This window comes from Rhineura floridana, chromosome 13, assembly GCF_030035675.1.
Source record: "Rhineura floridana isolate rRhiFlo1 chromosome 13, rRhiFlo1.hap2, whole genome shotgun sequence".
In the NCBI taxonomy this organism is placed as follows: Eukaryota; Metazoa; Chordata; class Lepidosauria; order Squamata; family Rhineuridae; genus Rhineura; species Rhineura floridana.
Window position 1 is genome coordinate 2,442,155 of NC_084492.1, and position 16,361 is coordinate 2,458,515.

Genomic DNA, 16,361 nt, shown 5'->3' on the forward strand with positions numbered 1-16,361 from the left:
TAAAATAGAGAGGGGAAGGAGCATGTACATCACTTCAAGCTCTTTGGAGGAAAGGTGGGATATAAATGTAATAATGATGATGATGATGAGAGGTTCGCCTGAAAAATGGTATATAAATATATTAAATAAATTTTTAAAAAATTAAAACTGGTGTGCCTTGAGGAAGGGATGAGGTCAGCCTGAGGGCTCTCCCTGACAGGTAAGCCAAAGTACTGCAGGCTAACGAAGAAAGGGTTTTTTGCTGCAGTAGCTAAGGAGACAAGGAAGCAAGCTAGCCAGACTCTAGGCCCTCCCAGCTGCTGGGGTAGCCATCCATTTAATGGTTTGGTGGGATGGACAGTGAGAGCACCTTCAATGACAACAGGCAGGGTAGACATCATTGGGGAAAGGATTACACCTATCCCAGAAGTAGAGGAGGGAAGCAGAGACATGAAGCAAGATATATGAGTGTGTGTGTCCCCTCCACCCTTTCCTTAGAATTACTAAAAGAACAAAGACAGCCAGGAGTCCACAACAGATCTTGTGTTTTCCTGGGTCCTCTCATTGGAGCAGCCACAAGCTCCCTCTTCTGCTGTGTCCTTTTGCATCCAGATATTCAAACAGTGGACATTATGAAGCTACAATGCCCTTCTAGTGCAGAACTGGGGCAAAGGATGGAGCCAGCACAACACACTGCATTCCAGCAGGGAGAGTAGTAAATACCTCGCTGTAATTGGCAGTGCTAGTACATCTTCTCCACTCCCCTTCACATCTACTACCAGTGCTGTTTCATATGTCTTCACAGTGTTGGAACATAAAGTCACCTGCCATTGGAAAGGGAAACAAACATTCTCATTACAAGAGCAAGATCCACAACAACAGCACAGAGTCTGACCAGCCCAAATTCCAGCCCCTGAAAGGCAGGCATGCGCAGGAGATATATGAAGTCCTGGGATGCTGGGGCACAGAGAAAGTTAAATGGAAGTTAGAGAAAAAAGAGTAAGGATTGCAACGAAGTGCTACTGGTGACAACATCCCTTAACAATCTTTATAGCACTGTGGGCCAGCTCTTATTCAGCTTGACCCACGCAAGATGTCTCACTTGCTAATTCTAATGTGTGAATTTCCATCCACAGAGTTTCCAAATATGAAGCCTATATCTGTTACCCTAAAAGAAGCCCCAGGATGAGTAGTTTCTTGTATGGCTCAACATTGCCTTGGTTTTGCAAATTAATGAAGGTGTCTGGCAATGCAAAGCAGGCAGTAAGGCCCACAGCAGTCACATGGATTGTGAAGTGGAAGGAGGGAAGCTTATACAACAGTATAAGCTTATGACTACCAAGAGGTTTTGGGTGGCCCACAGAGACCTCCCACAACAATTCTGTCACAAGTTGGTGGTATTTTTTTAAAATGAATGGGGGCAGTTTCCCACACATGCATACACCCACTTTCCCCCACTTTTTCTACAGATAATTACTTTCATTGGGGTTCCTTAAGTGCCTTCTGTTAATTTTTGTTGCTCTTAAGTCAATTGGGGCTTCTAAAAAACCCCAAACATCTGATTATTTCCTGTTGCTTCTTCAAGGTATACTCTTACTAGCACTACTTGTTAGCAGTCTATTCACTTCTATTCACTAACAGCTGCATTGTTTCTTTGATGTCTTTAGCAGCCAATGCTTAACAATCATCAAAGCGGGAGAAACAATGCTGCCAGCAGTGAATAAAAGTAAGGAACTCAGCATTATCCATTGATCACATATTGAGCAAATTAAATGTATTTGGGGAAATTTTGCTGGGGGAAGAGGGACTTTGAAAGGCTGGTATTAAGGAAAAATCAATTAAAAGTAACGAAAAGAAAAACAGTAAAGAAAGTAGAATGAGTTTGTGAGGGATTAGGAATTGTACAGAGTAATTTGGTAGAAGATGATGATGATGTCCCCTTTTCTGTCTCAGCCATGTGCACTGTACCATGTGAGTTTCAGACACTTGACCATGAATCAATATGCCCCGTGGCCCAAAAAAGGTTAGTTTCCCTATTATACAAGGTAGCATATAAAGCAAGTTTAGCCCAGTTTTCAGTTGGGGAATTTCCCTTTTGGCACATTCCACCTGTAAAGTGATGTTCTCTTGGAACCCTCCAAATCCCACAGAATTTCCCCTAGAATTTTTAGGGGTTGATTTGTCTTCCAAATTCTAGGGGCTGATTTTGCCCATTAGAAGGCCAGTGCTGATGCAAACTGTGAGAAGGGAAGAGTGTTAAGGATTTGGAGCAGGGTTGCCAACGTTTTGGGGCCTGCGGGCACATTTGCAAACTGGAGAAACTGCCAAGTACACTACACACACCCTGCAACTAAGCACACAATGCAGCCTATGTTATTTATTTGTTTATTTAACGCATTTATATACTGCTTCTCAGCTGGACCTCACAAAGCAGTTTAATGTTTATAAAAATATTTATATACCGCTTTTTTATTAAAAAAGCAGTTTACTATATAAACACATAATAAAACCATACAACTTACAATCAGAAATCAATTAACTAATTATTGTAGAAAGATATTGTCTCAATTGCCTGCATAAGCCTGGTGACACAGAGAAGTTTTCAGAATCAGAATAGACAATGCCTACTGAATATCTATTGGAAGAACATTCCACAGGACTGGGCTGATGACACTAAAAGCTTGAGTTCTTGTTGTTGTCAGATGAGCCTTGCCAACTCAGGGGTTGTCCAATGATGTTCTGGCAGGTGATCTCAGTAATCGAGCTAGGATATAAGGGTTCAGGTGGTCCCTCAGGTATCCTGGACCTAAGTTGCTGTAAATAAATCCAAGGACCTTGAACCTGGCTCAGTAAAGGATGAGTAGCCAATGCAGATGTTTTAACAATGGTGTCACATGTTGTCAGCCATGTGCCCCCATCAGCAGTCTGGCCACTGCATTCTGCACCGGCTGGAATGTTTAAGCCAATAGAATGGTTCTTTCAAGCCTAATTTCAGTGAGGAGGGAGGGGATCCTGTGGGCACCAGGGAAGATCTCTCTGGGTACATCTGTGCACACAGATGCCATGTTGGCAACCCGATTGGTGTGTAGCAGAAAAAATCTGTATCTTTAAAAGTTTGGTCAACTAAATGTCAACTGGATACCTATCATTTTCTTTAGAAGGAGCTTGTCTGCTCCAACCTACATGTGAAAGCACATATTTCCCTAGGATGAATGGGAATCTGTCATTCTATGACATGTGTGCTGTTAACTAGTGTACTTAATAAGATATAGTGGGGGAAAGGTCTGGCATTCTGACTTACTGTCTATATGGAGTGTGAATATTGTGTCCTCCAATGACCCCCAGATGTGATGGCTGAACACCTCACAAAAACTCATCCAATTTCTCCTCTATGAACTGTCATTTCTGATTGAGTGATTCATGTCCAAAACTGAACCAATCCCTTTCCTTCCAAGCTACATTGGGGCTGGCAGTTCTCAGTGCTATATAGATAGGGAGATGTGGAGTTTGGTTGGAGATACACGACTTTGGCCTTGGAGGGCTAGAGTGCCCAGAAAGCCAGCACAGAAAAACCTTCTCTGTTCTTCTCACAGGGGCAACAGGAGCTGCCTTGGAATCATTTCCCTTTTCCTTTTCAAGAAGCAGCTCACATTGCCATTCTTTCTGTCTGTCTTTTCCCATATTTTCTTCTAAACACCTGTGCACTTTGATTTCCTTAAATGAAAGCTGTTTTATTTCATGTTTAAAATTCTGTGCCTGGGTTGGGGATAAATTCACACTCAACCCTACTCCCATCACAACTAGCAGATGCTGCTAAGGGATTTGCACCTTCCCCAGTTAAAAGCGGTCCTTTTGAAAGGAGATTTGGACACACACACACCAAATGTCAGGGGCCTATTTTGTGCAATTGTTATGAACAGCTGGGTAGTTACAGCTTTCTGAGGTAATGTTTAAGATGTCTGGGAATCCCAGCTTTTGCTCCCAAGCCGCCATCAGGGGGTGAGGCAACCCTAATGTGGTGATGGGAAAGAAAAAGGGGTTAACAAATGGCCTTAACTGATAGTAGCAAGGAGAGAAGGCAGGAGGGGTATTCCGCAAGGACCAGTAGCCTAGGACAGCATGGAGCAGAGCTTGGACAAGAATTATTGCAGGAAAGGGAAGGTCTTTAAGATGCTGAAAAAGAAGCCGGAGTTACCCGTCATTTGGATCCAGGAGGTGAGCACTCCCTCTGTTTATTCTAGCCAGCTTGTCCAGGTCCTTCCAATGTGAATAGCACTAACATTACTGTAACTGTCAATTGCAACTCAATCATTGCTTCATAGCTTAGTGAGCATTTCTATTACAATCTAACTTCAGCACAACTCCTGTCATCAATTTGCTCCAATTCAGGTTCCATCTGCTGCACCTGAGGACAGACAGTGGTGTAAGTGGCACTCTACCTGTATGTCCATGAGTCCTTGTGAACGGATGGTACCTCGGCTGGGAGTGATGGTAAATTCCTTGGGCTTTGCGCCTCCACAGTGTGCCTTCCTCCATGTTGGCCTTGAGATGTCAGAGGCTTGATTTTGACTCATGACACTTGGGCCTCCAGTGCCATCTCCTGGGACACGAAGGCTAAAGGTCATGGGCACCAAAGAGGTGTTGCTGAGGCAGCAGGACAGGGTGTGAGGAAAACCTGCAACAGAGTGTTGTCACCCACATATGATGAATGAGTTTCATGAAGGACAACCAAGGACCCCCGATCCAACCCTTTTTCACAGTCAAAATTTTCTTTTAGGAAAAGGGGGATGTGACTATGGCATGCCTCCATAGGACTATGCTATTGTTTAAATAGCAATAGTCACTCAGTGTGTAGAATCAACTCTCCATCTAGATGTATGTGTCCTGAAGAAATAATCAGATGTGGTTTGCAAGGAGGGCAAGGTTTCTAGCCATACACAACATGGGAAGGCAACCTCCTCACTCCTCAGTTTCCAATCTGCACTAGACAAAAATATCTCTCAAGCCCAAATAGAGTGATGAGTCAAGATCTGCTCAGGAGAAGTTCCATAAATTCCTTAGCAAGGAGTTCCAGAACCCGGGAACAGCTGGTGATGAGGCTCACTCTTGCGTTCCTGCTAAATGTGCTTCAGAGAGAATGGCCTCTCCTGAGGATCTTAAAATCCAGACAGGCCTATACGGGAGAATATAACATCACCTGGTCTCAAGTCTTGGAAGGCTTTGTAAGTCATAACCAGCACGTTGAATTGTTCCTGGAAACAGTCTGTTAGCAAGTGAAGCTATAGTAATATGGGAGTCACATGCTCTTGATTTCCATCCCTGGTTAATATATTTTTATTTAATTAAAATATTTCTAGACTGCCCTTCCTCTAATAGGATTTCAGCAAAGTGTACAATGGGCAAAAAAAAAAATCATAAATACAAAATACAATACACGAATAACAAGTTAACAAAATGTTAAAGTAAGACACAGCAGTGGAACTAAAAAACTACGAGACAAACTGAAACTATACTAGTTACATGACTGAGTAAATACAAACATCCCACCCCCAAGATTGAACTTTTGGCACCAGTTACAAAAGACAGCCCCTGATTTTGGAATGCCCTTTCCATTCAGGGCCAATCTCTCTCATGAGGATTAAAAAAAAGTCACAAATTGCTGCAGAAATATGGAGATCTAAATTTAAAATTAGAAAGAGAGAACCGAAATGGACAGATCCTGTCATCCTTCCAGATCCTGTCCCACTGACGACAAGATGTAACTCTGCAGGACTCCATAGCGTAAATGCATAAATGGAGCATCTCTTAATTAATCCATACGTTTGGAAAACTTTGGCTGGAGGCTGACCAAGACTGGAGCGTTCTTTTTTGTTGCTATGTGGAACATCTTAATTTCGGCTGGATCTAAGTGCCCAAGCTTATGCTTGCATGTTATCTGTGTATGCATCAATTTTAAATATATCAACAAATGTTTAAATTGTAATGTTTCAGACTAGATGAAAGGAAGGGAAACTTGCAATTCCTTAACTCAAGCATTTGTTTTGTGCCTATTTATTTTTGTCAATGATAGCTGTTGGACTTTTCTTTTTAATTTGCTCATTAGAAACAAAGAGGTGAGGGACAAAATGAAATAGCGTGGAATGTTGGAAAAGGCACAGTAAGTAATGAGTTCTCTTAAACGGCATGAATATGGGGCAGAGCACGGCTGGACATGGTGATGTCAAGCACAAATATGCCTTCAGTCACGCCACTATCAATTTCACATTTAAACTTCAGATCATCTTTAGTGAGGGTGGGACACAGGAACCAGGATCAACGCTGAAATGGAAACTATCTGAAATAATGCACCAGGAGTATATTGGGAAAGATGGGTTTGCAGCTAAGAAAGAGGGAAAGGAATCTGAGTCTGCAGGGATAGCAGGGAAGTTGAACAGCTACACTGAAAACAGGAACACATCAAAAGCTCCACTGGACCAGACCAACAGCTCATCTATTCCAGCAACAGTGGCAATGACATGCCTTTGGGAAGTCCATAAGGGATATGAAGGCAACTGTCCTTTCCCTATAGGGTGACCCCTCATGGGTGATAGTAATGTGACAAGAGCAACTCCCATTTAGTCCTCTTTGCATGGACAGAGAGATAGAAAGATAGTCTTCCTAGCTGCCTAGGCTGCCACTGACCTGCACTCGTCTTTTCTGTCTGTCTTCCTTCCGTGTAAATTGATATATCTCAGGGAGCTATTCACACCTTTGACTCACCTTCCTGTTTTTTCTATTCTCTGCAGACCACCAGGAAGAAGGAGCCATGCTCTCTTTGTCTCCTCTCCTCTAGCATGAGGGGCAATGTCCAGTCATGGCCATTACAGCCTCCAACTTACTTAACTAGATACCACCTTTTCTATCCAGTATGTATTTCTATTAGTAAAATAGTCTTTTCTTATTTTTGAAACCAAGTCTAAGTCTGAGTGATTTAAAGCAAGGTAAAAGCTCGTGTTCTCTCAGGTAAAATCACACCCACGCAGCACAGAGCACTGAGCAAGCTACACTAAGCTAAACTCTGCTAATTTACCAAAAACTCTAATTGGTCTAATAGCTATTGGACAGCCATCAATGGGATGGTATCAGAGATGGCAGGTTCAGAGGCAGTCTGTTTAGCTATCATAGCTAACAGCTGTTGAAAGATATCAGTTGGTCCAATTTTTAAAGAAAAAACTTTAAAAGTCAGTTACCATTATTTCTTCTTATGATCATGAATTACATAAGTAAATTATGCATTGTATGAAGGACTTTCTTTTGTCTGTCCTGCAACTAATCCCAGACAACCCTAAACTTTCCCAATACGACACCCAATATTATCTTATTTTTCTTTTTTTTAAAAGTTGAACTTTAAGAAATTATACATAAAATACATGATACTAAGCAGTCCCATAAGCATAAATCAATAAAATTGATTACATAGGAGAGTTTGTTTAAATTGTCATCTTCCCAGTGTAGATCTCCACATTTAACCATGAGAAGCTGGAGGATTATGTATGTGGTCTAAAGAGTTAACAAACTGAATAAAGGGATACCATGTGGTATCAAATCTATTTTTGTGGGCTCTACCTATTGCTACCCGTATTTGTGATGTTAAGTTCTCAGCCAAAACTATCTCCCACACCCTATTATACCATGTGTCTACAGAGTGCCCTTTGAGTGTTTGCCATTTGTGTGCAATCTCGCATCTGGCTGCAACCAACAGTAGTTCTTTGAATAATATATCTTGATTTGAATTAATGAAAAGATTTAATAATGTTAGTGCTGGGCATAAGGTCACAGATTGTTTCATAATTAGAGCAATCTCTGAGAAAATCATTACCCAAAAAGTCTGGACCCAGGGACAATCCCACCACATATGTATGTACGATCCACGTGTGCCACATTGCCTCTAACAGTCAGGACTGGCAGAATTGGTGATGTGAGACAACTTGAGTGGAGTCATATACCATTTATGTACAATCTTTAAAGAATTTTCTTGGATTTGAGCAGATATAGATTTGAAGGGACATTTGGTCCATATAGCATTCTATTGCTCCACTTCTGTTACAATGTTAAGTTCCTGGCCCCACATCAGCTTGGTGCCTATGAGTGAGCCCATTGATTCTGATAGTAGCACTCTGTAAATCCTAGAAATTAGTTTTGTGGATCTTTCTATGCTAGTAGGATTAAATTTTCAAAGGCAGGAAGAGGTCTTGATGCCTGTTCCATTACTATAGGGTTAAGGAGGAAGTGGGTTAGTTGATTACAATGGAACCAGTTTAAGTTAACTCCTGGGATGCGATTTTTCACTACATTTCCTGACAGTGCCAAGTTGTTCTCATATAGGTCTTTCAGCCTATATAGGCCCCTCACTTCCAACACTGACCGTTTAAATATTTCTCCTGCCTGAGAAAACAAGGGATGGAAGGCAAATGGTGTTAGCGGGGAAATTGGTGGTGCAAGCTTCCTGCTCCAAGACTTCCAGACCTTAAGAGTTAATTTTAAGAATGGGTTATCTATGTTAATCATTTTCTGTTCCTTGGGGAGAAATGGCAAGGCCCTGTAGAGTGGATTGGTTATCAGTCCATAGTTTGTTTGTTTCATTGTGCACCAAGGAACACATCTGTCACAACTGAAAGGCATCAAAGTAATACTGTAGGTGCAATATCCCGAGGCATCCCCTGCATCCCATGTTATACTGTATCTTGTTGCTGATTCTAGGTTTTTTTGCCTCCATGTATAAATCTGCTAAGCAGTAATTGCCACATGTGCATTTTTTTTGTTAGGAATAGCCACCAGGAGAGTCTGGAAAAGGAATGAGAATTTGGGTAGAATAGATATTTTTACTGCCCCTATTTGACCCAACCATGACATATTCAGTTTGACCCATCTCCTGAGTTCCGGACAGATTTGGAGTAACGGGGGTAAAATTCTCTGTTCCTAAATGCGCTAGATTTTTGGTTAAGAAGACCCCTAGGTATTTAAGTCTTTAAGGGCACTCCTTGAAACCAGACAGCCTCCTAATCTGCCCCCTCACGTCTAGTGGTACTCCTAGATACATAATCTCAAATTTGAATATATTAATTTTGAATCCTGATACGCTACCGTAATTAGATAAGACCTTTAATATTTCACCAATTGCTTCTTGTGGGTTTGACAACATCAAGGGTATACCATCTGCAAATAAACTGATGACATGCTGAGATCCATTGATGAAAGGGCCAACAACATGTGGATTAGAACAAATGGCAATGGCAAGTGGTTCTATACATATTGCAAATAGGAGTGGGGACAATGGGCATCCCTGTTTCACCTCACGTCATATTGCAAACCCCATTGAATCAGGGCCGGTTTACATTGCTATTTAATGTGAAATGGGTTCTGCTTGCATGCCCGTTTAATTTGCAGCGATCACATGACGTAGGAGGCAAACAGAAGGCATTCTGCTGCTTTTAGCTTTTAATCCACAACAAATAGATCCAATTTTAATCCGAAAAGAGAAGGAAAAACCGTCTGTGCTTCGCATCTCTAGGGGCTTGTAGAAGCTTAGCTCCAATGCTTTTGTGAGTCCACGCCCACTCCTTCCTCCTCCCTTTGTTATGTCATTTTCCTGCTGGCTCCCGTTCTGCAAGCCTGCTGCAAACAGTGTTTTTTTCCTTCCCCCCCTAACTTGTGCAAAAAAGCATAACATTGTTCAAACAAATATTTGTATTTCTGCTGGATTCTGAAAATACAAATAATCAAACTTGAGGATTTTTTCTTTTTTAAAAATGAAACTTACTCTGGAATAAACTAAGCATGCTTGGTTGCCAAGGTAACCAGAGGAAGTGATAGTCTGACCTTAAGAGGGTGTGGTCATTAGGAAGCTGCGTGATTACCCTTTCCCTTCAGTATGAACGGAAAACAGCGATTGGAAGGTAGGAAGTGTGATATTTAAACTCCCATCGCAATGGAAAACGCTTCATCTTTAAAACGGACTTCCACTCCTGTGTGAATGAGCCCTCAGTGCCATTGACCCAAACAGTTGCTGTTGATTTGTTATAAAGTTACATATGGCATCTATAAAAGATTGTCCCATGTTGAGTTTAGACATTAGTGCTCAAAGATAATTCCAGTTCAATCTGTCAAAGGCCTTGAAAGTGTCTAAAGACAAAAGAGCTAAGGGGGAGCCCAATGTTTTACTGTGATGCAATACATTTAAGAGCCTTCGAATTGGGTCAGAAATTTGCCTGCCTGGCATAAAGCCAGTTTGATCTGGGGAGATGTATTGAGCAATAAAAGTGTTTAGTCAAGAAGCTAGAATAGATGTGAATAATTTTTCGTCTTGATTTAGCAAGTTAATGGGTCTATAGGACTCTGCCAATGTCTGGTCCTTTCCTTGTTTTGGAAGGGCTATGATCCTAGATTGATGCCAGGAGGGTGGGATTTGCCCTCCATCCAGGATATCAGAAAAAAGAGAGGCTAGGTGAAGTCCTAAAAGTTTTATAAAAAACTTTTTATAAAAGTTTATTCCAAAACCATCTTTTCCTAGTGCTTTATACTTTTTGAGGGTTTTTTTATTGCAGCCAGTAGGTCCTCTGCGGTGATGGACTGATTTAACAAATACAGTAGGGCCCCGCTTTACAACGCTTCGCTTTACTGCATTCCGCTAATGCAGCGGTTGTCAATTGCAGAAAGGCCCCGCTTTTACAGCACTTGTTCCGCTTTTACGGCGTTTTTTTGCCGTCGGGCTCCATTTTGGTCAATGTTAGTCAATGGGTTCCGCTTTACAGCGGTTTTTGCTTTACAGCGGTGGTCCGGAACGTAACCCGCTGTATGAGTGGGGTCCTACTATACCTGTGGTCATCTGTGAAGGGGTCATGGGTATCTCTTGTAAAAAGTTATTAATGGCTTGCACTGATGTTTCAGAGTAGAGATCAGAGTAAAATTCAGCAAAAACATTACTGATACTTTTGGAGTCAGTGATTAAACCCCCATCCTTGGAATGGATGGAGTGAATGTTCCTTTCCTCCTGTCATTTTCGAATATAACTAGCAAGCAATTTAGAGTTTTTATCCCCGAATTTGAAGTATTTTTGTTTGGTATACATCAGTTGCACTGAAATTTTTGTTAATTCTGTTCTTCAAGCCTTGCCCTTTTTTGGAGGAGTGATTGATGGTTCCTGGACCCCCCCCTTGCTTTTGTGATCTAACTCTAGATCTTTAATTTCCTTTAGAAGCCTATCTCTTTCTAATTGGTTTAATTTCTTGTGTGCCTTAAGTTCGCTGATACAACCCCCCCAGATGACAGATTTCATTGCGTCCCATACAATTGAGGGAAACAAATAGCATGGGAGTTCATATCAAAATATTCTGTAATAGATTTTTCTAAATTATCCTGAGACATTTTGTTTTGTAACAAGGAAGGAGAGAGTCACCAGATGGGATTATGATGGTGTGTAGAGAGGCAATGCAGCTGGGCCCAGATGGCAGCATGGTCAGACACTTCCATACAGCTAATTCCCGCATCAATCAGTTTATCCCACCAGTTGCTAGAGGTAAGAATATAATCTAATCTTGCATAATTTTGAAATTTTAGGGCAAAGCAAGTGTAATCATGGTCAGTGGGGTGAAGAGTTCTCCAGACAGCAATCATTTGAAATCGGGACAATTATTTTGAAAATGAGCGGTGGGGTTAACTATCTGAGCCTCTCGGTCTTTGCCTGTCCAGTTTTGGTTGCTTTACCATATTTAAATCTCCCCCAAGAAGCAGTTCTCCCTCCCTTAACAGACTCAGATCCGTAAGGGTCTGCTCAAGGAAGGAGAATTGATTTGCATTTGGACTATGAACTGATGCAAAAGTGATTAACTTACCATCTAAGGTGCCTTTAACAAATATATACCGGCCTTTGTCATCTTTTTGAGAAAATATTAACTTAAAGTTAAGTGTATGAGCCAAGAGTAGTGCAACCCCCCTAGACTTAGATGTGCTGGGGAGGTAAATTGCTGGGGATATTGCTTATGTTTCACTAGGGAGTTTGTGAGATGTTTGTGATGTGTCTCCTGCAGAAATACCACATCAGGCGAATCTCTACAGAGAGCATTCAACACCCTGCGCCTCTTAACTGGGTTGCCTAGTACCCAAACATTAAGAGTCAAACCTTTTAAAGTATCCAAACCCGGAATGCGTTCTACCAACTTCGGTTGGTGGCCCAGCTACGTCCCTATCTGGACAGAGAAGATCTCACCTCAGTTGTTCATGCTCTGGTAACCTCTCGATTGGACTACTGCAATGCGCTCTACGTAGGGCTGCCTTTGAAGACGGTTCGGAAGCTACAGCTGGTGCAAAATGCGGTGGCCAGACTAATAACGAGGACCAGGCGGTCTGAACACATAACACCTGTTCTGGCCCGCTTGCACTGGCTACCTATATGCTTCCGGGCCAGATTCAAAGTGTTGGTTTTAACGTATAAAGCCTTATACGGCCCGGGACCACAATACCTTTTGGAACGCCTCTCCCGATATGAACCTGCTCGTACACTACGCTCAACATCAAAGGCCCTCCTCCGAGTTCCGACTCATAGAGAAGCTCGGAGGATGGTAACAAGAACTAGGGCCTTCTCAGTGGTGGCCCCCAAACTGTGGAATAGTCTTCCCGAAGAAGTGTGCTTGGCGCCGACATTGCTATCCTTTCGACACCAAGTCAAAACCTTCCTATTTTATCAGGCATTTTAGTTTTTCTTAAATATGTTTTAATTGGTTTTAGATTATGGATTTGCATTTATATTTTTTGTATTGTTCTATGTGATTCTATTGTATTTATTATATTTGTTGTACACCGCCCAGAGAGCTATGCTAGTGGGGCGGTATAAAAATTCAATAAATAATAATAAAATAAAAAAATAATAGCGGTATCTTATGTGGAGATCTTGGATTCTGCTTAGTATTTTCACAATAGAACTTAAAACTAATGAAGAACGTTAAACAGTTAAACCTTATAAGAGAACATTTCTTCAACAAGTGTGCCAGATGAGAGCACCAACCAAAGATACTCCCATAATGAAGGGAAAAAATCCAACGTTCAGACAAGTGGAGATCCAATAAGGAGCTCCTGCAAGGGTTAAGACTCATCCCTAATGGAAGCTCCCCCCTGCACTACTAGTAACAAGAGTAGTAGATTCTTTGCCAGAATACCTCAGATAATTAGTATAAAATATAGGCTAACTATGTTTTTTGAGAAATGGAAGAGGTTTCTTTGAGCAGGTCAGCATTGTTTGAGGTATTGATGTAACGCGTAGCTCCTGCTGTGGAGAAAGTCTCAGTCCATTTAAATCTTCTTTTCTTTTGTGCCTTCTGAGGTCTGGGTTTTCCATGCCAATTCAAGTTGCTGTCTGCGTCTGAGCTGTCATCATTGGCTCCCCGCATAGGAGAAACCGATCCCAGAAGACAGAGAATGTTTCTCATGCTTTTATGGGTGGAGACTCGGTGCATTACGCCATCTATAGTGGTGTGCAAGTGGAAAGGAAAACCCCATCTGTATTTGATTCCTGCCTTCTGCAGCTTTCCCATGTAGGGGCGAAAATCACACCTGCGCTGAAGGGTTTCAGGGCTTAGGTCATGAAGAAGCTGAATAGACAGGTGTTCTAGATTTTGAGCTTGCTTCAAAATGTCATCTTTAGTGAGCTGTTTTTGAAAGCAGAGAATAATATCTCTTGGGCGCTTTCTATTTGGGGGTTTTTCAGAGCTGTTTCGGAAGACAGTCACTATATCAGTTTCCACTAATCCTTCTGTCTTTAATGTCTCCCTTAACCATTGGAGTATAAAAGATTGTGGATCTTGTTGTTCAGGGCTTTCAATAAGTCCACGGATTTTCAGGTTTAAGTGACGTCTGTCATTCTCTGCCTTCGATGGCTTCCAGTCGAAGATGTAGACTGAGATTGGCTTGAGATGGAGATTTTATTGCTAAGTCCAGGATCTTTCCTGCCATAGTTGCAACTTCAGAAGGGGTATTCTCTACCTTTGTTATTCTGTCGTCCAAGGGTTTAATAGCTGCTTTCCATTCTGTTGTAAGATCATTTTGAAGTTTATCAAATTTGGCTGATATTTCTGCTAAGAGAAATGTCACCATTGCCTCGTCTTTTTTTGATAGTTTCGCTTGCTTGGCGGCCATGTTGGGCCCGTCTTCATCACTGTCAGAAACCTCCGACGCAGCTACTTGCTCCCTTGACTCAAAGTAGGTCTTCAAACTTTTTCTCGCTGTGATTGCAGTCTCTGTTGCATATTTTAGCAGATGGTGATAAAGTTGCAAAGATTTCACAAGATTAACGGGTGATCTGGTCAGTAGGTTAATGGTAGAGGGTAAGAGCTCACAGATTAAGCCTCCATCTTCTCCGGGTGACACCAGTACTCCCCTTGTTATTTTTCTTTATTTGCTATTCTTCCCCAACTTTTGATTCTTCTCTGCCCCTCCATCTCACCTACCTTTGTTAGGCTCCCTTGAAACACCTTTCTTTTGAACCACACCTTAAAACCCAGTTGGCAATCACAATTTTCTGGAGAAGAACCAATACCTCGCCTGGACAACACTCTCTGCTACCCGTACCTAGTCCTGTATGTATGATTCAATGGTCTGTTGACTGTAATAAAATTTTATTTGATACCTAGTCCTCCCCATTCTGTTCTTTCTACTCCTGCCAAATGCATGCTCTAAACCAGCCTTTCCCAACCTGTCACCCTCCAGGTGGCCATGCTGTATGGGAGTTCCAAAACATCTGGAAGGCTGCTCTAAGCCATCTGGACATGAACAGAGGAAATCCCTTCTCAGAGTGTTGGTAGCATACAAATCCATCATGATCTTCATGTCCTGCTGCATGTGAGCACCTGGGAGGTGGTATTCTCTTGATTTTGTTGGAAAAAGAATGCTAGACTATTAGATGGACCTTGGCCTGATTTGAACAAGGCATCTCTTATGTCCTTTAAAGTTGGGGCTTATCTACATGGCCGCATTACTTCATACTAAAGATAGCACCATTTGCTATTTGCACTGTCCACAGCTGCAAACACAGTGTTTTCTATTCACACTGAGGGAAAGGATCAATCACACAGTTTCCTAATGACCACACCCTCTAATTTAACATTTCCACTCCCTCTGGTTACCTGGCAACTGAACATGCCAGGATGGTCTACCAGTTAGTTTCATTTAAAAACGAGAACAACCCAGAAGTGTGATTATTTGTATTTTCACTGATACAATATAGCTGAAATACCAAATCTTTGTTTGAGCAGTGTTATGCTTTTGCACACAAGTTAAGGGAAAAAGAAAAGAAAGGCACCATTTGCAGAAAAAAAATGCTAGCAGAACAGGAGAGAGCAGCTGTAAGTTGCTCTTCAGCCCACAGGAAATGAAATGAAAGGAGGAAGGAGGAAGGAGTGGGCATGGAGAGAGGAACAATTGACACATTCACCTAAAAGCATTGGAGCAAGCACTAGAGATATGGAGTGAAGCCTTTTTTCCTTCCCTTTTCACATTATCAGAGGATTGGGTTAGTATGGATTTACAGGAGGAAACCTGTGTGATAGCTTCTGTTTGCCAGTAACATTATGTGAACCATGCGAATTAAAAGGGGGTGCAGGTAGCAACAAACACACAGTAAACCACCATGTAGATGAACCCTCAGTCTAGCCCACAACTAATATTCACAACTACCGTATATTCCGGCGTATAAGACGACTTTTTAACCCAGGAAAATCTTCTCAAAAGTTGGGGGTCGTCTTATACGCCCAGTCGTCTTATACGCCGGAATATACAGTATTTCTCCTGCTCGCAGCCTGGCCCGGCGTCCCCTCCCCTGAGGGGAATCCCCATTGCTCCTCCGTCCCGCCATCTCCGCCTCTTCCACCGCGGCGAAGGTGGCACCCTGCGCGGCCTCCTCCGCCGCAAAATGGCGGCCGGGGGGGGAGCAGCAGCAGCAGCAGCCTCCCCACGTCCTTCTCCTCCGTGGCGGCCTCGCCTGCGCCACCTCCCGCCGCTGCTGCTGCTCCTCCGCCCGCGGCTCCTCCTTGGGCGGCCAACGGCGGGCTGCTTTTGCTGCTCTCGCCGCCGCAGGCCGCGCCGGCGCCTCCACTGACGCACAACCACCGGGCGGCGGCAGCAGCAGCAGCGGGAGGCGGCGGAGGCGGGAACCCGCTGCTGACAGCTGCCCCTGCGGACTCCTCCTCGGCACCCTCCGCCGCCGCCTCTGCCTCCGGCCCGCTGGCGCAGTGGGAGCCGGCCTACAACTGGCAGGCGACGAAGCCGACGGTGCAGGAGCGCTTCGCCTTCCTCTTCAACAACGAGGTGCTCAGCGACGTCCACTTCTTGGTGGGCAAAGGCCGCGCCGGGGCGCA

The 16,361-nt window shown here is 42.9% G+C and overlaps 1 protein-coding gene across 2 annotated transcripts in view; it reads right to left on the reverse strand.

Moving 5' to 3' along the window:
- Positions 1 to 16,361, reverse strand: part of HYDIN (HYDIN axonemal central pair apparatus protein) — a 426,739-nt gene that overhangs the window by 272,039 nt on the left and 138,339 nt on the right. For both annotated transcript variants that reach the window (XM_061594057.1, XM_061594056.1), the window contains exons 13-14: positions 4,419 to 4,654; positions 703 to 803 (exon numbers count right to left, since the gene is read on the reverse strand). In XM_061594057.1, the coding sequence (XP_061450041.1) occupies positions 703 to 803; positions 4,419 to 4,654 (337 nt within the window). The remainder of the gene's footprint in view (positions 1 to 702; positions 804 to 4,418; positions 4,655 to 16,361) is intronic.